At 45.7% G+C, this 27,199-nt stretch overlaps 2 protein-coding genes across 14 annotated transcripts in view; both read right to left on the bottom strand.

The window, feature by feature from the left end:
- Window positions 1–11,703: 11,703 nt before the first annotated feature.
- NAA20 (N-alpha-acetyltransferase 20, NatB catalytic subunit) lies at window positions 11,704–17,782 on the bottom strand. Of its 2 annotated transcripts, XM_074578716.1 has the most exons (7): window positions 17,586–17,718; window positions 17,417–17,441; window positions 17,222–17,312; window positions 15,634–15,769; window positions 14,482–14,627; window positions 13,725–13,812; window positions 11,704–11,919 (listed from the first exon to the last, which is right to left on the bottom strand). In XM_074578716.1, exons 1-6 carry the CDS (start codon window positions 17,636–17,638, stop codon window positions 13,727–13,729), a joined length of 537 nt encoding a protein of 178 aa, XP_074434817.1. In that variant the 5' UTR covers window positions 17,639–17,718; the 3' UTR covers window positions 11,704–11,919; window positions 13,725–13,726. The 2 variants fall into 2 exon arrangements, with proteins under 2 accessions (XP_074434817.1, XP_074434816.1); XM_074578715.1 differs by lacking the exon at window positions 13,725–13,812 and having other exon boundaries at window positions 17,586–17,782.
- A 124-nt stretch (window positions 17,783–17,906) lies between these two features.
- The window catches only part of RIN2 (Ras and Rab interactor 2), an 85,113-nt gene continuing 75,820 nt past the window's right edge, over window positions 17,907–27,199 (bottom strand). For 5 of the 12 annotated variants that reach the window (XM_074578708.1, XM_074578712.1, XM_074578711.1 and 2 more), the window contains 3 exons: window positions 26,679–26,810; window positions 24,388–24,551; window positions 17,909–20,892 (listed from right to left, as the gene is read on the bottom strand). In XM_074578708.1, the coding sequence (XP_074434809.1) occupies window positions 20,575–20,892; window positions 24,388–24,551; window positions 26,679–26,810 (614 nt within the window). In that variant the 3' untranslated portion in view covers window positions 17,909–20,574. Of the gene's footprint in view, window positions 20,893–24,287; window positions 24,552–26,678; window positions 26,811–27,199 lie in introns of all 12 variants that reach the window. The other 7 variants (XM_074578704.1, XM_074578706.1, XM_074578703.1 and 4 more) reach the window with 3 other exon arrangements.

The following is a 27,199-nucleotide window of genomic DNA, read 5'->3' as shown; positions in this document are numbered from 1 at the left end:
CTCCCTGCTTGTCTGAAAAGAAAAAAAACGAAAAACACCCAAACCGTCACATACTATCACTCCTACACTTCTTCAGGCCTGGCAAAAAGAAAAACCACCCATAGACTGACACACTTGGACTCATCTGGGGCTCCTCAGTGTCCACAAAAGTGGCTCCCGCTGGCAAATCCAAGCACTTGAGGAGACGCCTGCTTTGGGGCCGTAGTGCAAAAAGTCGCCTCTTTTCCTGTGCTCCCTTTCAGTGCCATTACCTCCAAGGGGACGTTTCACTTGAAAATACCCAGCCAGCCCCTCACCTGCCCCCGAAGCGGGCGCTGTGCCCAAGAGCAGGTAGGTGGGCCGACGTAAAACTTTAAACGCCACGGACTCATGAAGCACAAAAACTCTCTTCTCAACATTGTCTGACGTAGTCTCCTCCCTTTCCTAAAATTGGAACGCTTTGTAAGGAACTGATAGGATAACAAACAGACAGTTTATAAGGACCGTTGGCTGCTGCCAACCTCCATCACACCGCTGCCCTTGGCGTTTTATAATTATTTTACAATGAAGTGCAGGACCGTGGTTTGTGATAACACCGTGAAATGTTTCATAGGGAGCTAAGCCCAACAGCGAAAAGAGAGCACGTTGCAAAGGAGACGTGGCTTTCCACTTCGTACAGCAGAGCACCAGAGTCCCGCGCGAGGCAGAATGGGCACAGACCGTGCGTAACACAGCGGTGCATTTGAAGGAGGATTATTCCAGGGGACCTCTGTCCGATGACGTACAGTCACTCTGCTCTAATTTAAAGTCGTACTTAAACGCACAACAACATATCATAGAATCACGAATATATGAAGTGATACGTAACCTTACTGCAAATAAGGTCATTTCAGGCCTTTACATTATGCTTAGTATAGTTTTTTCCCCCCAGCCAGTACCTTTCCTTGTTACATTTAATCTAGCGAGCGCTTAACCTTTTGTTCCCCAAATACAGCATTTTTTTTTTTTTCTTCCTTCCATCACAGTTCTCATCAGCGCAAACGCTGCCCCAGAGCCTAGCGTTACCCAAACCGCTTTAAAACTCACAATTCTGATATTGTATGTATTAGCTAAAAGACCTTACATAGTAGCCTGCCTATCTCCGCACTAGCAACACTTGCAGTGTTCGGGAAAAATTGCTTTGCTCACTTGAGAGAAAAAGAGCAGCAGACACACGGACTTCCGGCCCTGGAATATTGCTCGTGGTACTTGAAGAGCTCAAATCGGCTTCTTTCCCTGGAAAGGGAAGAGGAGGAGTGAAAACACGATGGAAATTATCACTCAAAGACCTTTTTCAAAACAACGGTGAACCACAAGCATCCTTCCTGGGGCCATCCCGTGTGAATCTAAAATTCTAAGTCTAAAATCTAAATCTAAAACTTAGAAGCTAAAAAAAAAAAAAAAAAAAAAGTTGCAGGAATTTTCAAACATCCTCAAGTTTGGATTTTCTGCAGTCTGTCACTCAAAGGGCAAATGCCCCAAGCCATATCCAGGTCTCACGCGTCAAAGCCACAGCCCTGTGGGATGACTTGATCTGAGGGGATGGAAATAACTACCCAACACCCTTTAAACAGCTGGTGGGGGGGGAGCATCTCTCACCTGAGAATTGCCGGGTGCCGTCCCATGCGCAGACACCCCCGGTGAGCGGCCAACGAAGCTCTCGCCCACCACTCTTGGGTGGACGTCCACCCGACTGCTCGCCTGTGCTCCCCCATCAGACGGATCCGTTCATCGCCTCTCAGCTGGTCGCACAGGGCAGTAACAGCTGGCAAAGGTGCAGTCGGAGGAGGTGTGGAGCAAAACTTGCCTTGGGAGTCTCCATCAATTGTCCAAACAGGCTGTGTGAGGAGACTCCCACCTCAATACCAGACGGAAGACTTTGGGGAAGAACTGCAATGCAGACCCTGCTTCCCGGCATTTAGATCTAAACTTGATTTTACCTGATCCCCGCAATTCATACTGCTGGTTGCGTGATCTAAACTAACTATTGAACTTGATTTTTGCTCATCTAGCTTGCTTACTCTTCTTACTTTGGAAGAAGTTTTGTTAGCAAATAATCAAAATTTAGCTCATTAAGCAGTTTTCTCATCTCATCTAAATGCTAGAGGTTTGGACCTGCATTAATGAGAATTATAAGCACTGCAGATCTCAAAATAAATACAGAATGTGACTTGTGTATGCTTTGAGACCACAATCAATCAAGCTCTTCTCTAAAAACAGTCACTACAAACTAATTATGGCGATTGGCGGAGAACCGTGATGCAGATTCTGCATATCGCTACCATAGAATCACAGAATGGTTCGGGTTGGCAGGGATCTTTAAAGGTCATCTAGTTGCACCCCCCCTGCCCTGGGCAGGGACACCTCCCACTAGACCAGGCTGCTCAAAGCCCCATCCAGCCTGGCCTTGAACACTTCCAGGGATGGGGCAGCCACAGCTTCCCTGGGCAACCTGTTCCAGTGCCTCACCACCCTCATGGTAAAGAATTTCTTCCTGATATCTAATCTAAATCTCCCCTCTTTCAGTTTGAAACAGTTAGCCCTTCTCCTATCATTACACTCCCTGATAAAGAGTCCCTCCCCATCTCTCCTGTAGCCCCCTTTAGGCACTGGAAGGCCACTATAAGGTCTCCCTGGACCCTTCTCTTCTCCAGGCTGAACAAGCCCAACTCTCTCAGCCTGTCCCCATAGCAGAGGTGCTCCAGCCCTCTCATCGTCTTCGTAGCTTGTGTTTTTCTTAAGTGTTTTTAATTCATGCATTTGTAGGGCAGTCACAAGCGCATGTAGGACAAAGAGCATTACAATTTTTATTTTTTGTTTTTTTCTTCTCCTGCTTTGTTCATCTTAAGGAGATTCTTCATACAGAAATCAGCCTGACCTAATTACTCTTTGTGCAGTCTGAGCTGCTCTACCACCACCTTCAAAGTGGCTCCCAGGAATTTTCTCCTCTCCGCCTGAAATTACCTTTGTCAGGGGGAACGTGTTCACGGAGCAGAAGGGGACACACTGGGCAACTCATCTTCCTGTTCAAACCAAAAGGCTCTTTCCAGCAGAGACAGAAGGATGCTACTTTGCTACACCTACCTCATTAGAAACACTGAGATTGTAGGTTTAAGAAATACTGATAGTTGTATAACGCAGTCCTTGAATATAAGAGCTTTATAAAATGAATGTGTAAATCCACCTATGGACAAGTATCTTTGATAACGGGGAAGCATGTAGTGTCACCTCAGGAGACTGAGGTGAATTGGCTGGCACGGGTCTCACCCTGTCTGGCAGCCAGCAGACCAGCAGCTACGGACCCAGCGCCAGGCTGGGCTCGAGGCCGCGGGAATGAACAGGGGGCGTCCCATTTTCTGTAAATCTGGAGGGGTATCAGGACGGTTAACGGGCCGGGGAGGGAGGGAGAGAAAGGCGTTACGGTGCGCCTGCTGGGAACTCCCCCTCAAACCCCCAATAAACCAGCGACTAACTGATACGAAGCGGAACGGCTGCCCTGGGAGCAGGCTGCCAGCATCCCCACCACAGCCCAACCGCTAGTTGCCTACGTCTCCTCTAAGCAACACTGACGATAATTTTTTTAGAAGGGGGTGGATCGTAAAATTTGTGACACGGCATTAACAGGTTGTCTTTCCAGGCCACTTTTCATTTAACAGGGACTTGCAGATGGGCGTTCAAAAATACAAAACACTTCCAAAAAGCCAAAACCCTCCGCTGTAACCGCTACGTTGCTTGTTCCCGTTCGAAAGAAACACTTGGTTATTTGAACATGTTTTCCGCATCAAGTCAACTGAATTTGTTTACATTGAAACTTTAAATCTCAAATAGATATAAAATCAAACTAAAGAAACAGTACTATGGTAATAATTTTTACCTAACTCTTATAAGCATCTTTTGCTCAAAATATTTATATTCTGATTATATTCCAATATTATCTCGCGGAAGTTGGAGAGCACCTTTTTCACCTCAGTGCAATTCAGTTAGCTTACGTCCCAAAAATACTTCATTCCTGAGGACTAACAAAATTTACGGGGCTAAATGAGACACAGAATCTCCCTGTTCAAAGCCAGGTGCCCTGGGCAGCGGTCCTCAGAAACAGGACAAAAGGACAAACCAGGACCTAAGCTTATCAGGGACGAAGGGAAGAAGAAAAGGCATCTAATTAGACCTACTTGAAGATCCAAGCGTGGTCTTCAAACACATGTTTTCTTCCACAACCGAACATCTAAGGCTGACTTTCCTTTTTGTTAAACAAAAGGAAAAAAAAAACAAAAACGCACACCAGAGACTGTGCCTGGCTTCACAAGGGCTAACAGCAGAGCTGTCAGAGACCTGATGAGGAACGCAGGACACTGCGGGGGGGGGGTTCATCTGACCAAACGTGGATGTCTCGAATGGAGACGCCCATCTGAGCCAACCTTGGACCTGTTTTTAGGCAATGTAGAGTTAGTCAGTATAAATTTATCTTACCCTTTAGTAAATGATTACATATTTACTCAGAAAGACCGTGCACTCGATTCACTGATTTTACTCACCATATCTCCGTTGAAACAAAACAGGACCTCAGACTACTTGTATAAGCAGAGACGATTACAACTACGTGACAGATACGCAACTGAGGTCAGACATATTACAGTCACCCCCAAAAGAGCTCCTGTAACCCCCTGAAGAAGGGAAATGGCAGATTCACCTGTTAAAGCTGTTCCACTTCTATGAGCAATGGGACCACCCAGCGGACCAGAGAACAAGAGCCAGCGCCCAGCTCCTGCAGGTCGTCTGAGGGGACCTGTCGATTCAACTCACACCTCTTCGGAGTCACAAATACCCAGGGGCAAAGGAGCTCCAAGGGGATCTACTGGATGTGCTGACCCAACTGGGAGGGACTGCTGCCAAAGAGAGCCCAACGTTCTGAAGTTACAGCGGAGGCCGGGGCTAGACTGTGCAAGCAATGGACCTCCCAACAGCCGCTTCCAGCTCACCACCATCCACCAGACCTCACAGCACTGGTCACCTTTCCAAACCTCAAACCAGGATGGGCCGGTTCAGCTCTTTGCGATGTACACCCCCATCCTCCCGTACCCACGGACATGGAGCCTTTATCAGCTCAAGTAAGTAAATCTACACAGCCCCATAGCAACAGACATGAAATTAAAGCGGATTCCATCAGTGAAACACGCAGGAGGGCTCACTGCATACAGAATTATTATCCAGGAACAGTTTTATGTCAAGAAATCAGCAGTAGCTATTTTGTGTAGGCCCAAAATGAAAGGCAGGCGGAAAGACGAAGAGCAAAAGTAGATGAGACCAAGGAACCAAAACTGCCACAACTGTATTTGTTAGACTCAGGGTTAGAAAAGATCTCAGAAACTTCATTGTCCCAAATAAAATTATGAAGTCCAGGTATAAGAAAAGGAGAAGAGTGAGGTGAAAATTGTACTGGAAATAAACGTTGCATAGCATTGGATTTGAATGTCAGGATGGTTGCGTTGTCCGCTACCAGGTGTGGGACAGTAGTGAAGCATCACGTGCTTGCATCCGGGAAAAACAACATACACTCGTGCTTCCTCAGGGAACCTGGGCTTTTGCTCTTCCTCTTTTCACGCGCAAGCTGCGCCGCACCCCTGAGACAATTTCACATTTACACTTATCGATAAACATGCCCACATCAAGAGATTGCTCATTAGACATTCAAATACTTTAAGGAGGCACAAAAGAAACAAATGTATGGACAACATATGGTCCTAGGCAAGATGCTCCATCGTTTCTTACCAATTACTTGGTCCATTTTCAGAACGTTTTTTTGTTCTGCAACCAATTATTTAAACTACAGGTGTAGCTCATTTTCTAATTTCAGCATTCTTATACACGTGGCACCAGCCACATATTTAACTATCCGAACACTCCCAGGAGTGGAAGCATGAATCGTCCCATCTCCACGGCACGAGTAAGGTTACGACTGACTGCAGGATGGGAGCACGGTGCCCTTTTATGAAATCTTGCATTTGTAATGGGGTTAAATGTTATTTGACATACCCTTCTGCTTAAATATCCTTCTCGCAGTAAAGGTGCGGTCTTGGAACGTGGGTTATAAAGTACCGCTAACCAAGTCACAGCAGCACAGCAGAAAGAGACGCGTTACACTGAGCTCACAGGTCTTCTCACCGCCCTTGTCTTTCCGTGATCCTGTTTTAAAACGAAGCACACCAATTCATTCCAGGGATCAGTCAAGTCAGCTCCCTGCCTCCAAATTCAGGTTTTCTATTGTTTGGCCGGTTGGGTTTTTTTAAACAACCAAACAACATGACTTTGCCTTAGAATACCTAGCAAACCAGCAGCATTTAAAGAAGTATTTCAGCGTAAGAGGTAGAAGTACCAAGGAGTAGCCATCAAGAACAATGAACCTCTTTGCATGCCGTAGGGTCTATTCAAGTTAGCACATTCTGTAACCTGGTTTTTGTGTTCTGTACCGTTCTTCCTGAACAATGGGGACAACAGTTCTATTATCTTTCCCACTTGCTTGCAAAAATTTGGTACAGAGAATGAAAAGATACAATGTTTTTGGACAAATGCATCAGCAAAACGTGTCTCTCTACCATTTTATCAGCTTCTCCAAGATAAAAGGAAGTCCTGTCATTGCAAAAAAAAACCTACAAAGGCATAGGAGACAAAAGAGAGCAAATAAATTCTTATTGAAGTTTTATTATATCAATTTTATTATATACCTCAGAACTCTATTAAGGAGTAGTTTAACTACCATAACTAGCTCTGGCAGCAATACAGGTAATTTAAGCGCAACCATACTAGCTTTCCATCTTTACTGCTTAGTTTGATATTTTTCTTATATTACTACTCAAACATAGTTGATGCCTGCTCTTGTCTTTGTTGACATCAGTGTTTTGTTTAGGCATCAATTATGCCCAAGTAGTAGACTACGTTTCTTTTAATAACTTTGAATAGTTTTAAGTTTTAAAATAGTTTTAAACCTCTACACAACTACAACTACTTTATAACTACTTTGCAACCTGTAATGCACACGCTTTCTTTTAACCCGTTGCCAGCTACCTTTTCCTATAGGTATTGACAACTCTCCCTTTGGATGCCTAATTCCAATTTAATTTCTCACTGACAAAAATTTTTGTAATTTATTGTACAGTCCTGAGTGAGAGCTGTCAATGCCTGTAACAGTTTTTCCTTACTTTTTTTCACCCTCAACAGTATGTTTATCTATGGGCATTAAAGATACCTGCTTTGCTTTGTACCTTCGTTTGCTATTTCAGTTATTACCCTGACTCTGAGAGGGATACATTATTGCCCGTTATTTTTATTTTTTTTTAAGGAAATCTTTATTGGTCCACTTGAATTGGTCCGTTACTGACTCCAAGTAAGTTTTCTAATATCATTAGTTCAGTTCCACGAGGTTCTTGCACTACAACGATGAAAAAATACTTACTCCCTAGTTGAACAAATATTTGCTACTATTATACTCACTTTTTACTCGTTTTTATATATACATTTAAACCCTAAAAATTCAGCATTACCTTAATAGAAACTGCAACTTTTTAGTGCCTGTTATTCTCTAGCTAGTAGCTACAGTCTTTTACACGTTCCTCATTCCCATGAGGTGTGCAGTCTTTCACTCACATGTGTAAGTTTTCTTCTTCAATGCAACATCATGTCCAAAAATTTGTATTCCTAGGCAGAGAGCGAGCAAGCTCCGCTCATCTCAACAGGCCCTGTGACTTCCACACCCGCGCACAAAAAAAATAAAAAATCGCAAACTATCATCACATCAGAAACTACAACGCCCGTCTTCTTACGTCACTCCACCCACCTCTCCTCCATCCCCCTTGGGCACGCGGCTCACCCCTCTGCACCTGAAAAAGCACCGAACAAGTGGCTTGAACAAGTCACCCAGATGCTGAGGGGTAACGTGACAATTCCAGAGGTCTTGTTTCCATTTAGGGATACCATCTAGAGTCCAACTACAGCCTGCCATTAAAAAAAAAAAATAATTGGACCAAGCTTTAAGCCCCACACATACAAGCCTTGACACCTTTGAGATTCAATCCGCTCCACGACTGCTGAACAGCCCCTCCCACACGGCTCCGGTCATCTCCATCGAACACTATTGAAGGGACTGTCCGCACAGCCTTCACAGAATCATAGAATCTTCATGGCTGGAAAGGACCTTTGAGATCATCGAGTCCAACCATACAACCATTCCGGTGGCTACTCCATCTGAAATGACTGTCCAGCCTCTGCCTAGAACAGTCGAGGCACGTCATGTTATTAACCAGGCCTCTTAGTGCTAGTCCACCCACCCCTGACTCCACACACCTGGGCCAGGGCAGCTCCACGCCAAACACGCGCGCAGACCAACACTGCACAGAATATTACAAATGACGCGACTCAAAAATGAGAAAAAAACTCTCAACAACAAGAATAAGTCCTGGAATCTGGACGCTGTCTGGCAAGACAACCCGCAGGGCCGAAATGGTGAGGTGGGGAAGCTCTATGGCAGCAGAACGTCATGGCCCACTATAAGAAGTTGCTGTGACACGCGATGGATGTGCAAAAAACCTGGCTTCAAGACCTAAGAACATAAGGATGCAGGGAAGATGACCCAGTCCATGAAAAGGCATGGCTAGAGAGCAGAGCTGCTGACAGAGCCTTGAACAACGCCGCAAAAGAGGACAGTCTGGAAAATTCCGAGACACAAGACTGATCCACACTTTAAGCTTGTAACACAAGAAAAGCAGCGCCCGATGGACACTATGCCGATGAGTACAAGCACTCAAGACCCTTGGATGGCGCCCGAGGGGCATACCATACTCCAAGGAAGGTCTAAGCCACAGAAGACAGACAACACAAACAGACGCAGAATCACAGAATGGTAGGGTTGGAAGGGACCTCTGGAAACCATCTAGTCCAACCCCCTGCCAGAGCACGGTCACCCAGAGCAGGTGGCACAGGAACGCGTCCAGGGGGGTTTGAATGTCTCCAGAGACGGAGACTCCACCACCTCTCTGGGCAGCCTGTGCCAGGGCTCTGCCATCCACAAAGGAAAGAAGTTCCTCCTCGTGTTTAGGTGGAACTTCCTATGCTCAAGTTTGTGCCCATTACCTCTTGTCCTGTCACTGGGCACCACTGAAAAGAGCCTGGCCCCATCCTCCTGACACCCACCCTTGAAGTATTTATAAGTGTTGATAAGGTCCCCCCTCAGCCATCTTTTTTCCAGACTGAAGAGACCCAAATCTCTCAGCCTTTCTTCATAAGAGAGGTGTTCCAGTCCCCTCATCATCTTGGTAGCCCTTTGCTGTCCCCTCTCCAGCAGTTCCCTGTCCTTCTTGAACCGGGGAGCCCCAAACTGGACACAGTACTCCAGGTGCGGCCTCACCAGGGCAGAGTAGAGGGGGAGGATGACCTCCCTCGACCTGCTGGCCACACTCTTCTTGATGCAGCCCAGGATGCCACTGGCCTTTTTGGCTGCAAGGGCACATTGCTGGCTCATGGTCATCCTGTTGCCCACCAGGACTCCCAGGTCTCTTTCCACAGAGCTGCTCTCCAGCAGGTCAGCCCCCAACCTGGACTGGTGCAGGGGGTTATTCCTCCCCAGGTGCAGCATATGCAAGAATTAAAAAGATAGGCATGGAGAGGTGGAAAGTTTCAAGAGCAAAGGCATACAAGAAACATGGTCAAGAATCAAAAAATAGTGACAGGGACCCTGATAGGTGGAAACAGTGGTGGCTGGCGGCTGGGTGCCCACCCAGCCGCTCTATCGCTCCCCCTCCAAACCACGACAGGAGGGAGAAAATACAACAAGAAAGCTTGTAGGCCGAGCTAAGAACAAAGAGATCACTCACCAATTACTCTTGCAGGCAAAACAGGCTCAAGTCGGGGAAATTAGTTTAATTTATGGTCCATCAAAATCAGAGTAGGATAATGAGAAATCAGAACAAACCCAAAAAATACCTTCCTCCCCACCCCTCTCTTTTTTTTTCCTGGGCTCATCTTCACTCCTGACTTCTCTACACCCTGCCCCCGAGCAACGCAGGGTGACAGGGAGCAGGGGTTGCAGTCACTTCATCACACGCTGGCTCTGCCGCTCCTTCCTCCTCACGGAAGGAGAAGGAACAGGGCAAAAGCACAGAGAGAAAAAGAAAACGGAGGAGTAGAACAAGAGAGATAAAGGGAAAGAGGAAGAGGGAGCAGGACAGAAGAAGAGAGGGAAGAGGAGAGGTGCAGGGAAGCAAAAAACCACAAATCACAGCAGCGCGGGAAAGAGGGGGCCAGCAGAGGGGCCGGGAGGGCCCAGGACTCACCGCAGCTCTCGCTCTCAGCGCGGCCAGGAGAATTTAACAGTTCAGAGGCCTCTTCCTTGTTCTCTCCTCCCTCCCTTTTCTGTAACTCTGGTCGCTCGGCTCTCCTCCCCCTCACCGCTCTTACAACGATGAGGCTTCCTAGACACACAGCCTGGCTCTCTCGTGCTTTGGGGTACACACGCAGACCCTGCGGTGCCCACTGTGGTCTAGGAAGAGGGATGCTTCCCCGCGCGGAGAGGCAGCTTCTCTCTTGCCTGCAACGAGAGGCAACTACCGGCCGTGTGGCCTTCGGGTTCTCCTTGTCTTTCTCTGGCTTCTCCAGCTTCGGCCGCGGCAGCTCCTACCCACGGGCAGTTAAGTTTTCTCTGCCTGTCCCTTTTCACCCCCACGCTGTGAAGACGGCAAGGCCAGGTGAGCTGTCTCAACCCACCCAAGCCTGAGGTGGGAGCAGTCAATGGCATCCCCAGGGGAGGAACAGACAACCGTGTCCTCAGGGCAGCCTCTGGCAGAGGGAAAGAAGTGGCAGCGACCATTATTAGCCTAAATCCCCCCTGGGTGAAGCCTCTCCTTCCCCGGGGGCTTCTGGAGATGCCACTCTTCCCCATGCAGCTTCTCCCCACTGCAGCTAATGGCACCCAGATTAAGGGAGAATCAAGCACATTTGAGGGCCAGCCCTCACGGCAGGGTCTGGGGCTGCAGGGCAGGCTTCGGGGGAGCTGCACGGGGGGAGCAGGGCTCAGGAGGAGCTCTAGTGAGTTGGGGGGGTGTCCGCCGCCTTCTCTTCTTCCCTTCTGTCAGACCTTAGGTGACTCCCTAGGGCTGCCCGGATCCAGCTCACCTCCAATGGACCGGCAGCGGTTTGAAGCTTCCCCTCCTGGCTCCCCCAGGCAGGGAACACCCCTGTGCCCAACGAAGGGGCTCGCCCACCTCACCGGTGGTCCCGGCCCTCACCCCTGGCCAGGCATCGTGCTGCCATGCTGCTCCCAGGCATGACAAAAAAATCTACACCTGCCTGCATGCCCTGGGAACCAACATGGCGCTCCCCAGGGCAGCCCCCGTTGCTCCAAGCCACCGCCACGGACCCCGCCGCCCCCCTCGCTTGGCAACCGCTTCATTCCGCCCTTGGCTCACATCGGTTCCTCCATGGCCACCCGGGGCCAGGCAGCACCTCTGCTGGCAGCCACCCCTTGACAGGGAAGGGCCATCGGCATCAGCCCCACAGCTGGGGCTCCTCCAGCCCCAGCCCACAGCTGGAGCCCAGCAGGAACAGGGGGGCCATTGCCTGAGCCCCACCGAGCGTCACCTCCGCACCTGGGCTCCCTCACAGCCCCTCACCCCCTGCAAAGAAGTGCAAAGGCAGCCGTGAGGACAAAGGAGATGGCGAGTGTTTTATTCAGTCATGCACTTGGGGCTCGGGGACCCCGACGCTCCCCCTGCCCCTGCGACACCTCGGCAGGGGTTCCTGAGGCCACGCTTGTCGGTCCGTCAGGGAATGGACGGTGGGTCAGCTGGCTCCGGGAGTGATGGGCTGCTGGGCAGAGGAGGAGGCCGGCAAAAATGAGGAGCAGAGCGCAGAACACTAGAAGAGAAGAGAAAAGAAAAGTGTCATCCAGCTGGACGGCTGGGGTGCAGCAAGAAAGCATGAGGCAGCGAACAGGACAGCAAGAGAAAGACAGAAAAGACAGGGACAAGGAAAAGGACGAGGCACAGCAAGAGAGGGAAAAAAAAAGGGAGCAGGACAGAGACGGAGAAAGAAGCAGCAGGGACAGAGGAAGAGAGGCAGAAAGAGGAAGTGGGAGCGGGACAGAAAGAAAAACAAGGGCAGGGAGCAGGGTGGAGATGAAAAAAACTTGGGATGGGCAACATGACAGAGAGGGATTAAAAAGAACAGGGGCGGGGAGCAGGACAGAGGGATCCAGTGAGAAACAATGGGACGGGGGGCAGGAGAGAGCAACAGAGAATAAAAAAGAAAGAGGGAATGTGAGAGCAACTGTGGGGGGGAAGGGAGAAAGACAGAAGGACAGAGCAACAGGGGGAAAGATGGTCAGGGAGCAAGACACCGGGACTGAATGAGAAAAAGAGGGGGAGCGAGCAGGACAGCGTGGTAGAGACACATCACAAGACAGAGGAATGGGGGAGTAAAAGAAAAGGTACAGGGAACTTTTCAAAAAGAAAAAAAGAAAAAACAAGAGAGCGCAAAACCGGGATGGGGTATGGGATAGGGATGGGGAGCAGACAGAACGCGAGAGCAACAGCAGACAGAAAGTGAGAGGAAAAAAGGGACAGAAAGCTGGATAGAAGGACAAAAGAAAAATAGGAACATAAACCATTATTTATTATACAGTGTGGCTAATTAAAATGTAAACCATCTACCAGCTTGAACAGAACTGCTTACCACAGCGGCTTAGCCTGCGTCTTGCCTAAATTAGCGTCTGTTTCTTGGCAGGATGTGCAGGAGTATATAACTCACGATAAAACACGGAGGGAAAAACGGGCTTACAGGAGCAAGCTAAATGGATTATGCGCACAAGATTCAATATTACTTAGTCTTAATCCTAGCTTGTATGGTCAAATAATACTCTGATCTCTGAATTTAATTTCTGCAAATTCCATACTCCATTAAAAAAAAAAAAAAACAACAAAAATTGCATTATCTCAGTGTTAGATCCAGGGCTGTTTGAAGATGCTGTGAATATAAGGAGAGACTTCTCTTTTGCAGGTTCTTTGGAAAACCTACACTGACCCTGAAATTGAGCAAGAGGACTATGAGAAAACAAGAAATCTTTACCACAGACTACTTCAGCGGACACAGCGTGTTAAGGTATGTATGGGGACCTACAACACAGAATTGGTCTTGGATCTGATCTGCAGTGGGGAAAAAGCCTTGACTGCTTTGGTTGTCTGGCTTTTTCAAACCAACAGTGAACCCAAGTTCAGTCCCGTGCCTGTGCCACGAAAGACATTTCTACGTTATGTGTAACAGGTTTATCTTCTCTGCAAGTATCAATACCTTGCCTTCCCCTGCTGCGTTTCTTGACTATTGGGTATTTTCATCAGTCATGAATAAATGCATTCAAAGAGTTTTTACTATTACTGACTTCAGATATTTTTGATCTGAACGAAAACCAAGTAAACACCATACAGGAGGTAATTCATTGTAATAGTCTCTGAATTTTCAATATTTGGAAGGAAAAATAACAGGGTAAGTGCAGGAGTATGCAGCCATTACCAATAGAAGCGGCATTAGTAAGCTTCTCAATATTGATTTTTGGTATTTCACGGTGAAAAACATTGAGCCTAAGGTTTCTCATCCGTAAGTTCTTGGGGTCTAGGGGAAGAAGGAACCTGACACTCCTAGTAAGTTGCCTGAGAATCACAGCTTACAATTACTCAATGTCTTCTGGTCTCACAGGATGAGGCAGAGGTATAATTGATTTCTTCTCTGTATCTCTGGAAAGGGCTTTTCTCATATCTGTGGCAAAAGACAATGATTGCACAAAGCCATTTTAAGTGAATTCTCTATTACAATATGATAATTTTTAATCAAGATTTCATAGAATCATTGAGTAGCTCAAGTTGGAAGGGACCCAGACGGATCATCGAGTGCAACTCCCTGTTCCTCGCCGGACTACCTAAAACTAAACCATATGACTGAGCACCCTCCGGACGCTCCTTGAACTCTGACAGGTTTGGTGCCGTGACCATTTCCCTGGGCAGCCTGTTCCAGTGACCAAGCACCCTCTCAGTGAAGAACCTTTTCCTAGCGTCCAATCTGAGCTTCCCCTGATGCGGCTTCATTCCATTCCCTCGTATCCTATTGCTGGTCACCAAATTAGATAAGAAACCGCATTTTAATTTTCACCTTACCTACAGGATAAATGTCTTTGTACTTAATAACTTATTCTTGTTTTGTAGTATATTTTGACACAGATGCTGCAAGATGTGTAAATTGCAAGATTAAGTTTTGTAAGTGATGTAATCTTTGGTAGGAAAAGCTATCTAAAGGAGTATACAAAATCCCATTCATCAACTACTATCTGAACTTGCTTCATGTAAAAAAAACCAAACAAACCAAAAACACCTTCATACAAACAAGCCCAGGAACCCACAACATTGAACTTGAGGCAGAACAAGTACTTACCATAAGCATCTTCATCTGGCTCTCCACTGCTAGCAGAGTAGTACTCTAATACTGTCCGGTACACGCTGTAGCCTAGTTGCTTATACATATTTACCGCAACCTGGTTTGATACTCTCACAAAGAGATCAACGAAAAATCCACCCTTTCTTTGAAAAAATAACAAACAAAAAACCACAGTAAGGAATAGTAGATGAATGTATTTCCAAATAATAACCCATAACTCCTAAGCAGACCAAGGGCAGACCTGATGACGTGGTGTGCTAGCCAAACATCTTTCACGCTGTAGTAACAGACGCACTCCTTTGCCAAGGGACAAATCCACTATAGGCACAAATTCCATTTTATTTTGGTCACATGACCATTCTTCTACATCAACCAGTGGGTTCAGAATTATGAACAGAAAGAACAGGACAAGTTAAACACCCACACAAGCCTCACATGCATAAGAAATGATTAAAATAAAAAATAAATCAATTTTTTAGATTGCATTGGCTTAGGGACTGCCTCCTTCAGAGTGCATGGTGGAGAGAGAGGAATAAGTCACAAAATTCAGTTGCCTAATAGGAGACAGCCCTTCTCCTCACAAGGCAAATTTTTCAAAACATCCTACTATTTTCCGATTTTATCAGCTACAATGGGGTTACCCTACCAGCATGAGCTGGCGACATTTCCCTGTGCGTTCACTTGATGTCAAATTAAATTTTCTGCAGGTACAAGTAACCAAGCACGAGATGGAAAGTAAGCTAAGATACAGTCTGCTGTACAAAATTTGTTCAAGATTGTGCCTGAGGGAATCGCACAAAGCCCACGATTACTGAACAAGTATGTTGGACAGCCTACAGGAAACAGTGCTGATGTTTCACAAAGTTCTTTTCCTCTCAAGAAAAGGACCTTTCATGCAGTACCTCTACTAGAATTCAGGCTACTTCCTACTCATTCTGGCAAGTTAGCTTTCAGAGAAACCCTGAGATTTTAAACCGCCAAGCAACATTCATAATTCTTGTTCCCTAGCTACAGGGAATTTCAGCAAATCAGAACACAAAGTAAAAATTTTGGGTCTGTTTCATGCAAATCAAATATCTAAACCACGGAGGGGTGTCTGTACACAGATTACTTTAAAAGATAAATTTAAAAGACAAGCATAATACTTACTTTTCTGAAATTTCTTCCAGTAGTTCCATCAGTTTAGCAGCCAAACCCAGCCGTCGAAATTCTGGTGCAACAGAGAGCGCAGTAACGTGTCCATGCCACTCTTCCCTAGCCACAGAGCCTTCCGCTTTACCCATTACTGTGAACATACAGAGCATCAGCGCAGTAGCACCTCTGGAATAACGCACCACCCACAGCTATACACCTTTACAAAAGAATCAAGCAGTGTATAAACAAACATTGCAATGATTGTGGTAAAGGCTCAAACAGGGGTGTCTACGTTATCACTTTGCGATTCAGCCATCACTAAAAATGTCATTTCGCTCAAGTATGACAGTAAAAAACCCAGTATTTTTTGCAAATTCATTGTTTGAGGCATGACTTCCAAATGCAAATTTTAAGCAACTCTCATGAGTCTTTAACAGAGTGGAATTCAGGATCTGACTAAAATAATGGAGGAATGGAGGGCTAGAAGCCCAAAACTAACTCACTATCCTAGCAACTGTTGGAGACTTTTGGTGACTTGCGGGGGAATAGAGCCTTTGTCAATCAGACAATAGAAAGCTAAGACCCTACAAACACGGTATGTTTAAGAAAAAAAAAAGGGGGGGGGATGTTGTTTTTGGGGGGCTTCTTTGTAGTTCCTCTCCTCTCTATACAGTGCCAAAACAGTGTTAGTTCACTAATGAGCATACACACTGCCACATGGTACTTTTATAAACATCAGTCACTGCTAATAAGCAACTGATGCGGTGGGTATGGAGAGACCTTCTGTACAGCAAACGCTTTAAGATTTACAATGTTAAACACTTTATTTCCCAGGTCCCAACAAAGACCATTATTCTGCCCCCACCCCCCCAGCAAAAAGAGGGGAAAAAACCCTGAAAGGAATAAACAAACCAACAAACAGCTCTATTTCAAATGATTTCTGAGAAACACAAATATTCTACAGCCAATAAGGAAATGACATCCAGACCCCGAGGTTTCCCTTACAGGACAATGCAAAACGCAAGCCCAGCCTTTTTACTTACTAATGACTGTCAGCGCGTGAGATCAGAGCTGAGTGCAAGGATTTAATTCCAGCATTACAGAAACACTCACACGCATATCTTCACCTGTGTAAAACCTGGGCGGACACTCAAGACTCCCTACCACGTGAGGCACATCAAACCCAAAACTACTGCTGCGTGTCCTACCTAATACCCTTAGACATTTATGAAATGGGAAGATGGTATTGTAGTGCTCCTTTGCCCTGTTGGGTGTCTGGAAAAGTCAGAGATTCACAGAATGGTTTGGGTTGGAAGGGACCTTAGAGATCATCTAGTTCCAACCCCCTGCCCTGGGCAGGGACACCTCCCACTAGACCAGGCTGCTCAAAGCCCCATCCAGCCTGGCCTTGAACACCTCCAGGGATGGGGCATCCACAGCTTCTCTGGGCAACCTCTTCCAGCGCCCCACCACCCTCAGAGTGCAACATTTCTTCCTGGTATCTAATCGAAATCTCCCCTCTTCAATGTGAAGAGGAAGAAAAGCTCCTGCGTTACAGTGCCCCAGCCGTGCCCACAGCGGGCCGGTGAGCCGGTACACTCACTGTAACCCATCAGCTCCCCGCCGGGCGCCTCGGCCACGATGAAGTACTCGGGCCAGTGGGCCAGGTACTGCAGGTAGAAGGGGATCCCGTACTGGGGCGCCGGGTTAAGGACCAAGCCGTCTCCGCAGGGCCGCCCGCTGGAGGCCCCGCGCCTCTTCCCTCCCTCCCTCCCTCTCTCCCCGGCGGGAAGGATACGGTCTCCGTCAGCGGGTCCAGGTTGCTGCGGGGGGAGAGGAAGGCTCAGCGCGGGCCCGGCCGGGGGAGGGGGGCGGCGGCGGCTGAGGGAAAGGGGGAGCCGCTTTGTGTCCGCCCCCGGGCCGAGGGCGGCGGGGAGGGGAGGGGAGACAAGGGCAGCGGCGCTCACATGTTGTTGAAGCGGAAAAGGTCGTCGCAGGTGAAGGCGCGGAGCGTCGTCATGATGCCGCTGCCGCCGATGCTCGTCCCGGCGCCGGACACGCCGCCCCGGAAGCGCTCCCGCCGCCAAGGGCCACTTCCGCCGCGGCGAAGCGGAAGCGGAGTGACCACCTTCCGGTTTCCCGGCGGAGCCGGGCCGGCAGCGCCCTCGGCGGGCTGGGAGAGGTCGTGCAGCCGCCGGGGACACCTGCGGGCCCTTGGCCCGATCTTCCCCTCGGAAAGGGGCGGCCTCACGAAAGCCCTTTCGTAAAACAGCATTTCACGAAAAACAGAGCCTTGTCTCGGCTTCGGGGCACTCTCCCTTACCCCCCACCTACAGCACCTCCGCAATCCTGGCAAGAGCTTGCTTTTTTATCTTTTTTTTTTTTTTTTTTTTTAAATTCAAGCTAATGTATCTGCCAGTTTACGCGCACCTGGGTTTGTGTTCTCTTAGTTTTCTGTAATTGCAGAAACAGCCTCCACCCGATCCCAGTCACGACTCCTCTCTGGGTTGGGGATGCTGCAACTCCAGCAGAGGAAGAACGAGCCACCCACAATAAGCCGCGGGGGGAAGGCTGGGACTGCAATGGAAGGATGGCAGCCTTTGAGATGAAAAATGAGAAAAACAACATGGGGAAACGACAGCAAGAAGTCAGACTTGACTTAAGCTGCTGCAGGTGGTCTTTTAGTACTAAGATTTAGGGATTTATTACCTCCAGGCTTTACTTCCTTTAGCATTTCCAGTTACTTCTCCATTTCAAAAAGAGGGAGTAATAAATAAACCGAGACCACCTCAACTATAAGCTTTTTCTTGCTTTTCAGCATTTCATAACATCAAACACCTCACCACTGGAGAAGACAGAATAGCTTATTTTTACAAGTCCAGATTCCTTCCAAAGTTTTTGTATCATCTGTTTCCTGGCATTATGAGAAGTGAGAAGTGTTTTGCACAGCACAGTGAGTAAAATGTTCCAATTGTCAAAAGAAACAATTGCACAAGAATAGACAGCGGAATCATCTTGAGGTGGTCTGGGCACGTGTTTCCCTTTTTGCACTCTGAGCTTCTTAATACTTTGCCTTTCTGTCCCAAGTGCCTCCCTGCCCTAGCAGAGCTGCCAGCATGTGAAAATAGTGGAATTTTCTTTAGCACTCAATGTCAGTCTTAACTTTGCAAGAAACAGGTCAGCAGTCAAGGTACTTGCCTGATGTTTCTACTGACCGTTCAGGTCAAACGCACAAACTAGATAATGTTATTACATCCTTCCTTTGCAAAGAGTTTAAAGTGGGCTGAGCACTACAAAAAGCAGCAGCAGCAGCGTACACTGATTCGCACAACATTCAAGTGTGAAACATCTCAAAAGAGAAAAACACCGCCCCAAAAACCACAGCACACAACAACCCAAATTACAGTTCAGTATTACAATGTATTATTATGTGCAAAACTCACCATTTACAGAATGAAATACAAACACGTGCCAGGGGTTTCAGATACACGGCAAACTGACAAAAATGCTACAGATCTCCGTATGTACAATACACATGCTGCTCGTGACATTTTTGTAATCACCTGCCTTGTGTTACACCGCTCACACTGGACTCGGGGAGAACGCCAAGTCCCTCTCTAAAGAGAGTAGCCCTAATTGACTTAAGTAGGGTCCAGAGCGTCACCCACAGCATCAGCTATCTTGGACAAATCTATAGAACAGACACGTTTAATACCATTTTATCTTTGCACACACAGGACTGACTTTCACACTCACCTACCGAGTAACTTAGAACCACGAAATGCTACACCACATTCTTCAGTCCAAGATACATTTTGATGTTGGTGACAGACTATACAAAATAGTTAGTGTTCTCCTTCACCTTACCGATATATATTTAATCCTTTGCTAACACAAATATTATCTGGGATAGGTGCTGTCAAATCCCTCTGCAAATCTACAACGCTGCTTACATAAAAAGTTCCTTACCACCCTCCTTCGCTTATTTTCTGCGAGAAGCCTGAACCAGCAGACTAACGCATTTTAATCCTAAATTAGGTTCTCTACATTCTTTCTCTGCCCCTTCTCTACATCCTTTTCTTTCAGTTTCCTCTTACAACCCCCTAGTTCTGTTTAAAAGAATGCATATAAACAATAATCCAGGTAACAGTACATCAAGTTCAGATAAAGGCACTGAAACATTGGCCAGTGCCAATGTTACAATCTTCTTATAGATAACAGAAGTTTCATAAGAACTCTCCTGTAACAGTAAAAGAAGAGAAACCACAGAGACTTTTAATGCAATACTCTAAAACCAGCAAGAGATTTATTCTTGTATATTAAATGTTAAAATCACATGCATAATTATAGAATACTTTATAGTTAAAAAAATATTTCAAAAACCAACCCTGACAGTTTACCTGCAACTGCTATAAAATTTCTATTTTTTATATATATATATAAAAACATGGCAATTTTCTGTAATCAAAAACATTAGGAAAGGATGCAATCATCCAGGTAATTACGAGTTAACTGATGCCCTGCATCGGACAGTCTTGTCAAACTCATGCTGGTGAAACTGAGCTCATACCAGCCAGTTTACTGAAATGCTTGTCTAGTGTACATATATTTAAATCAAAATTACATTTGGCTAAAAGATGAGTGTAAGAAAATATATTTTTGCACACTACAGCAAAAGACCTGCAGAGGGCCACAGTATAATATGCTTCAAAAGAGTCTGTGGTACAAGGGATTCAGCCTCATGGGCTGTTTACTCAAACACGCTGGTGGAACATTGCGCGTAACTGGCCATGTGCACGGTTTACATGGGATTTTGTAAGCAATGCTAGAAGTGTCTGCGCGTGTTTTACAAGGCATTTGTGGCATAAGACCTGTTTGAGCTCCTAAGGAAGGCAGCCAACAAAGATGTTTTCACCAGTTAACAAGGAACAGAAATTAAACGATGAGTTGCTGGTTTTAAGAAGCTGAGTCATCGTTGTTTTGAAAAATGGCACCATATGGATCACTGTTAATGCGCTTGTAGACAAAGTGGAAGACCTGGGGTTGCGGTCGGCTGTGCAACTCTGCCTTAATTTTCTGGGGGTAGGTATCCTCTGTCAGTTGCTGCCAGGTGTCATCAACAAAAAGAAACAGGCTATATTCTTCTGGATTGTCCACTTTAAACTTTTCAGCACAAAGCTGACACACATCTTCGGTAGTGATATACGGTCTTACTAGTAAGGTCTTTCCTGTACATCCACTGTTAACTTCCTGGAATGCAACACGAAGGTAGTTCTGTAGAATGAGAAAACAGACATCAGAAACTCAAAAAAGCAAAAATCATCCTCTGAAAACTGAAGAGTCAGCAGCAAAGAGCAAGCCTCTCCATGTTCTAGTTGTGAAACACACCCCGGCGATTCCTGTACATTACGGCCACCTTGTGAAATGCAATGTTGGTGTTAAAACTGTGACAAGACAGTGGGGGGCACAGCAGAAATTCATAAGCCAACATCCTCCTTTCCTTGGCTTACATTCTAACCCTGCGATTAAGAATGAACCGATACAGCCTTAAAGCCACATGGAAAACACCAGTGGTTTTTAATGGGACTCGATGTTGGGCCTTACTTGGAAACAAAATGCTGTGAAGCAAAAGAAGCGTCTGAGGCAGCACACCCGAGAGATGCTGCTGCCACTGCTGGGTCAATAGTGTGGAACAGAAGCTTCAACACAGTATGTCCGTCAGAAGGCAAAAAAAAAAAGAAAAAAAAAAGAGAGCTGCCAGCGGCACACGAGGGCGTTGATCCACAAGTTACTGCATGATAAACTGTTTGCACTCTCATGCTGCAGCATGCAAAAGGTAACCCATCCTCAGACAGGACATTTTTCTCGCATTAACCCGTGGCAGTTTGGTGTCTGAGTCTAATCTAACCAAGTTTCATGTGACAGCATTTTCTTTTTTTTTTTTTTTTTTTTTTAAAATAAGGCTTAGAGGGATGCAGAAAGAAAATTTACTCTGCGACATACACGTGATCTTGAGGCAAAAGCTAGGTTTTTTTTCTCCTTTGAAATTAACACATGTTCACTGATAACATGCAGAGATTCTAGATACGCCCTACAAGGAAATGCAGTTCTACCTTTCAAAAAGCATTTAAAAAGTAAAATAAAAAGCAACAACTGGGTGGGAAAAAAAAACCCAAACACAAAACACTTTTGCACACATGAACAAAGCAGCCTGCTTTTTTTAAAAAAAAAAAAAAAAGAAATTAACTGCAATTAAAGACTAAAAAGCAGTAAAATTAAAGGAGGTGGAATAAATTACAGTAAGAAAGACCTGTTTATTGACTGAGCTGGTATCTATGTTTGTATGCTGAATAAATTAAGCATGCTAAATCGCAATGGTACAAATTTACATTTCATGAAAACAAACTGTTAAAACCTAAGACTGAGAAAAATGTTCATATGACTTAAGTTCCAAAGAGCGCTCTTGTCTTTAGTAAAGTACTTTTTGATAGCTTGCAGACTGAAACACTGACACTTTGCAACAGCATTTAAACCACCGGGACTGAACCTGACTGAATAGAACTAATCCATTCTTGTTATCCAGCATGAAGAAGTTATTAAAAAAAAAAAAGTCAGCCCTACATAACGCAAAAGACACTACAGTTTTAATTTCTAATTTAGTTAACACAGAGAAGACCTGTTTTTAAATGGATGTGCTTTTAGGCAGACAGGACTGCTTCAAGGAGTCACTGCTTCAAGGAGCATCACTGCTCCCTGGTGACAAGTGATAGGACGAGGGGAAACGGGTTCAAGTTATGTCAGGGGAGGTTTAGATTGGATATTAGGAAAGATTTTTTCACTGAAAGGGTTATTAAACATTGGAATAGTCTGCCCAGGGAGGTGGTGGATTCACCATCCCTGGAGGTGTTTAAAAAAAGGGTAGATGGGGCACTGAGGGACATGGTTTAGAAGTGGCTCTTGTCAGGGTAGGTTAAAGGTTGGACTCGATGATCTTAAAGGTCCCTTCCAACCTCAACAATTCTATGATTCTATGACTCTAAGGAGAGGCTGAAGTTTGTACCAATGCCTTAACTCATATGCTAAGTATCAAAATTATTTAGGCAGTATTAGAAAGTTGTATTTAATCATAATCAAAATACGGGATTTTTTGCTTTTCCATCCTTATGGGGGAGGGAGGATGAAGGCCTTCCAGGGCCCAAAAGCTGCTAAGGCTGTGTGACCGCATCACAAACACGGTGATCGCATCCTGGTTCAATGTGGGAAAGACGAGTTGAGCTGAAGTTGTGTTACACATTGGTTGTGGGGAAGGTGCTTCGTTTCAGGAGCGCAGGATGTGGAGAAAGGAGATGGAAAACTGGCATTCCGAGCAGGCAGCAAAATGCTTGACTTTGTGCCAAGCACAGTCTGGAAGAGGTGTGATCTTACTGATTCGAGGCTCACTTTTGAAAGAGGCAACAGAAGGAGAAGCACTGAACACACTCGGTGCCAGCTCTTCCCCTCCCACCCTGCATCTTCCCGCACACCAGCATGGCAGCCAGCTGTACAGTCAGCTTGGCTGAAGTTCATTTGCTGAGGAAGAGAAGGTGAAATGGAATGCAAGATCGTGCTGAAAGAATCTTCTGTCACGTAGTCATCCAGCAGAAATACAAGGTGATTAATTTTCCCATGAAAAGTGTCGTGTTTTGCTAGAAAGAACAAAGCCTCAAGCTACTTGAATCTGACACCCAACTGCCGGTAAGCAGAATATAAAATGGATCCCGGTAAGATGGACTAGCTTTGTGCTCTGGCCATAGTTTGGAATTTTCTGTTAATCAGTTCTCCTCTTCTTAAGAGAGGCTAATTGTGGAAGACTGCTTCTTTTCCCAACTCCTTCCTGTTCAGTGTTGTGCTGTAGTCGTTTGTGTGGACACTGATAAAGCAGAAGGAGCCTCAACTGAAAGGTTTCATTAACTCCTGATGTCCCCACACCTTCATTTCTCATGCTCTTAACTACATCACATCTAATTGATGGTTGTCATTAGCCTCTCTGGCACCTTTGCGCTGTGGTATGAACTGTAAACAACTGAACACAAAGGAGTAAATCCTTTCTTCTCGATTCCAACATCCTCCTTGCTTCAGTCCACAAACTGATGCATCTGAACAGACAATCAACAGCATACTAAATGAAAGACATGCAGGCCTGATTTTAGAGGACGAAGTAATCCCGACTGTTTTGTTATTCTTCTGTTGAAGTGACCGCCCTACTCTGAAAGCGCAGTAAGAAATGGAGAGGAGGGAAAAAAACACAAACAAACATGAAGACATCCATAGTATAGAACTCTACTCCTTGCTTAAACTTCAAAACTGTAGGCAAGCTTTTCTCCCACCTCTCGTCTCTGTTATCTGCTGTATGTCACCATTAGCTACTGGGTGGCTGATTGTGCTGATTTATAGCACTGGAAATCTGGATTTGTTCTTTTTAACAGTAAAGCATACAAAGAAGCTGAATCTAAAGTATGATTCGGTTTGTTCTCGCTCTGCATGGCTAAAATAGAAGGGAGGGTGGGAAAGCTCCATTATTCAGTGTCGTCTTTAGACCATCATAATCAAACTCTATTATAAAGTGCAAAGACTTCAAAACCACGGCAAATTTGGCAGACATATTCTCAGCACTGCTTCACTCCACTTACCTGGTGTCCCTAAGGGAATCATTATGAACGACACCTCTCAAATGGGGATTTCCAACAAAACAATCATCCCCTACTTTTTTTCTGCAGCCCTAAGCTCTACCTGAAAATCATCAACTGAAGGTATCGTCCTGTTAGTTGTCCTCCTCTTGTGCCATTGCCGGAGAGTATCTCTGGCTTCTGAACTTAGCAGTCGGGCAGCTTGTTCTTCTTGGAAGTTCTTGATCAGTGAAAGTGCTCCATAAGCGCTTGTCAAGTAATAGCCTCCTGCGAAGGACAGCAAGGGAAGAACTTTTCAGCGTGGTCACAAACACCACGCTAGTTCCAACTGGTCACAGTCAAAGTACAAACATATATATGTGTGTGTATATGTATACACACACACACTCATATATATACATGCACATATATACACACACACCCCTCTCCCCTTGTGTATATGGAAGTCCCTGTACTCTATCGCCCAAGTATTTATACATCAATAAAAACAGCTCACGGGCCTGCAAAGAGACATGCAGTGGTTGCACGCGCTGCACATTATGCAGTGGTGCAATAGTATCCAACTCTGGGTCCACTACTGCTGGGGATAGCTGGTTACTTAAATGACTGGTGTCACTCCTTTACTCCTTTTACGAAGTCGGAACATGAGTTTTCTTCTAAACAATTTCAAAACAGGGATTTGTTTTCTTCCCAAGCTTCCAAGTGTGGACGAAATAAACATAGCTTTTTAAACAAAGTAAAAGACTATATAGCACTCCTCATGGCCTGAAAAGCAGCCACCCTTAGTGGCGAAGAAGCAATGACTGAGTGTGCAATTTGTGCCCTGGAAGCATCACAAAGAGTTTGCTTTTCTTTTTAAAAGGATGACTGTATTTGTCACATTTTTAGCATCCCCCATAACATCCAGCCAGTTCAGGAGGTGATGTGTACAGTGCTACATAGTTCATCTTTGTTACATGAGTGGAGAAAAAAATTAAAGCCACGACAGTTGCCAATGTACAAAAGAAGCTGCCAATCACAAAGGAAAAGGAGTCTCAACGGGAGGCAAGAGTCCTCAACAACCAGTAGAAACAAAAGACATGCTGTCATTTCTCTCTCTTGCCTTTTTTTTTTTTTTTTTAAGTAAACTATTTGAGTGGGAGCGTCCAATTAAGAGGCAGCACAGTCTATTAATGGAGGCATTCAAAGACACATTCTGTGCTCACAGTAGTATTTTCTGTGTTACTGATAGCATCCTCTTGGCTTGTGGCTCCGCAAAAAGTTTAATACATAAAACATGCGAGACCCATGAGTCAAATTGGACAATGCGTTACATTTGAACTGCACAACCCCAAAGCACTAAACAATTTTTCCTGCACGGTAAAGTTCAGCTGGTGCCAAAGACAGGGCCAGCCAGCAGATGGACTTTTGCTGCATTAAAAACAACACAACTTAATAGCTCAGTAAATGTTTCTGCCTTTCAAGCATGTTAATGATCTCCAGCTCCACATCTCAAGAATGTTCCATGCTAAGATTCCTGAACAATGCACTAGAGGATGCTCTGTACACAAAGCAGGGAACGGACTAGTGCCAAATGGGAGGACTCCTGGCATGGTTCTCTCATGCATACCGGCATGTAAGAGGATCCAGCAATTTCAGCAAGCCAAAAGATATCAGGAATGGAAAATATACACATATAAACTCACAGATGGGCCTGGTCACAAGAACCTTTAAACTTCCTCATAAACCAGTCGATTCTGGGGCCTACCGAGGGCTTGCAGAATACCTCTTTGTTAAAAACACCACCATGAAAACAGAAAGGAGGGAGATTTCCCAGCTTCTAGCGGACTTCAGCCATCACTCAAGAGTACCTTAGGAAACATATTCCTAGGGCTCATAAAAATACTTTGTGAGAAGCAAATATTGGGAAGCGAAGATCATTAAGGGGGGGGACAATATTCTCAACAGCACTTCCCCCAGAGGGGCAGAGAATTCCTAACCCAAGTCCCATTACGTGTCTCGCAATTTCACCGAATGCTGCAGCCCTATAAATACTCTCAGGATATTTTCAGGCACAGAAGGATAACCACATTTGGCATCTGCACAGCGTGTTTGCTTGCTATGTCATGATGCCCTCCCTTTTGGATGGAAAACAACATATTCCCGCATAAGCGGTATACATCAGTAGATTCCCAGGTCATTCAGGCCTGTACTGTGCAAGCTAACCACCTTTCTCTTACTTGAAGGTGGAAATAATTATGAGATACTCTTGTTACGCTACTGACATTGCTAACTTAAGGACTCCCCTTGAAAGGATTTCTACTGGAACAAGGTTAACAAGCAACTGCATATGAGGAAGAACCCTCCTTCCCTACCCCTTCACTCGATTATAATAAAAATAAACAAACAGATTACCTTCTCCATGCAGCAACGATGGATCCAGCAATTCCATCATGTATTCAATTTCAGTATCCAGCTCCAGCATATCACACTGGGCTAGTACGTATGTCAACACAGGCAAGAAGTCATCAGCTCCATACAGCCTCCCTGGGTTGAAGGAAACACAGACAGTGATAGACAAACCACATCCTTTTACCAGTTTCAGTGTCAGAAAGGAAAGCATTATTTTGTTGCCTTCACTGACCAGTACATTTGGATTACTCTAGAGCCTTCTGTTACCAATGTGCAGCAAAGAAAACATCCTCTGACACTCACTGGGACAGGAGAACATCACCAGCTTCATTCTGTACTAACAAGCACAAATGTCATGATGCACACCTTGAAGCACGCGAGGGAATTTAAAGGCTGGGCTCACATTGGCATCAGCTCAACTGGTGAATTCAAAAAAGGCTGCCATGCCAGTGTGGCCTGACCGCCACCTGTACCTCTATCACTGGCTAGGAGATGATGAATAGGTTATTTTCTTTATACATGCA

This window comes from Larus michahellis, chromosome 3, assembly GCF_964199755.1.
Source record: "Larus michahellis chromosome 3, bLarMic1.1, whole genome shotgun sequence".
NCBI lineage: Eukaryota > Metazoa > Chordata > Aves > Charadriiformes > Laridae > Larus > Larus michahellis.
Note: the sequence above shows the minus strand (reverse complement) of the source record. Positions and strands in the feature narration are given on the sequence as shown.

What these genes read in the sequence shown, in the direction of transcription:
- NAA20 (XM_074578715.1), bottom strand. Translation starts at nt 17,638, where the DNA reads ATGACGACGCTCCGCGCCTTCACCTGCGACGACCTTTTCCGCTTCAAC. An exon ending in CTTTTCCGCTTCAACAACAT is followed by an intron (nt 17,442 to 17,585) that starts GTGAGCGCCGCT and finishes CTCCCCCCGCAG; the next exon opens with CAACCTGGACCCGCTGACGG. An exon ending in TGGACCCGCTGACGGAGACC is followed by an intron (nt 17,313 to 17,416) that starts GTATCCTTCCCG and finishes CCGGCGCCCCAG; the next exon opens with TACGGGATCCCCTTCTACCT.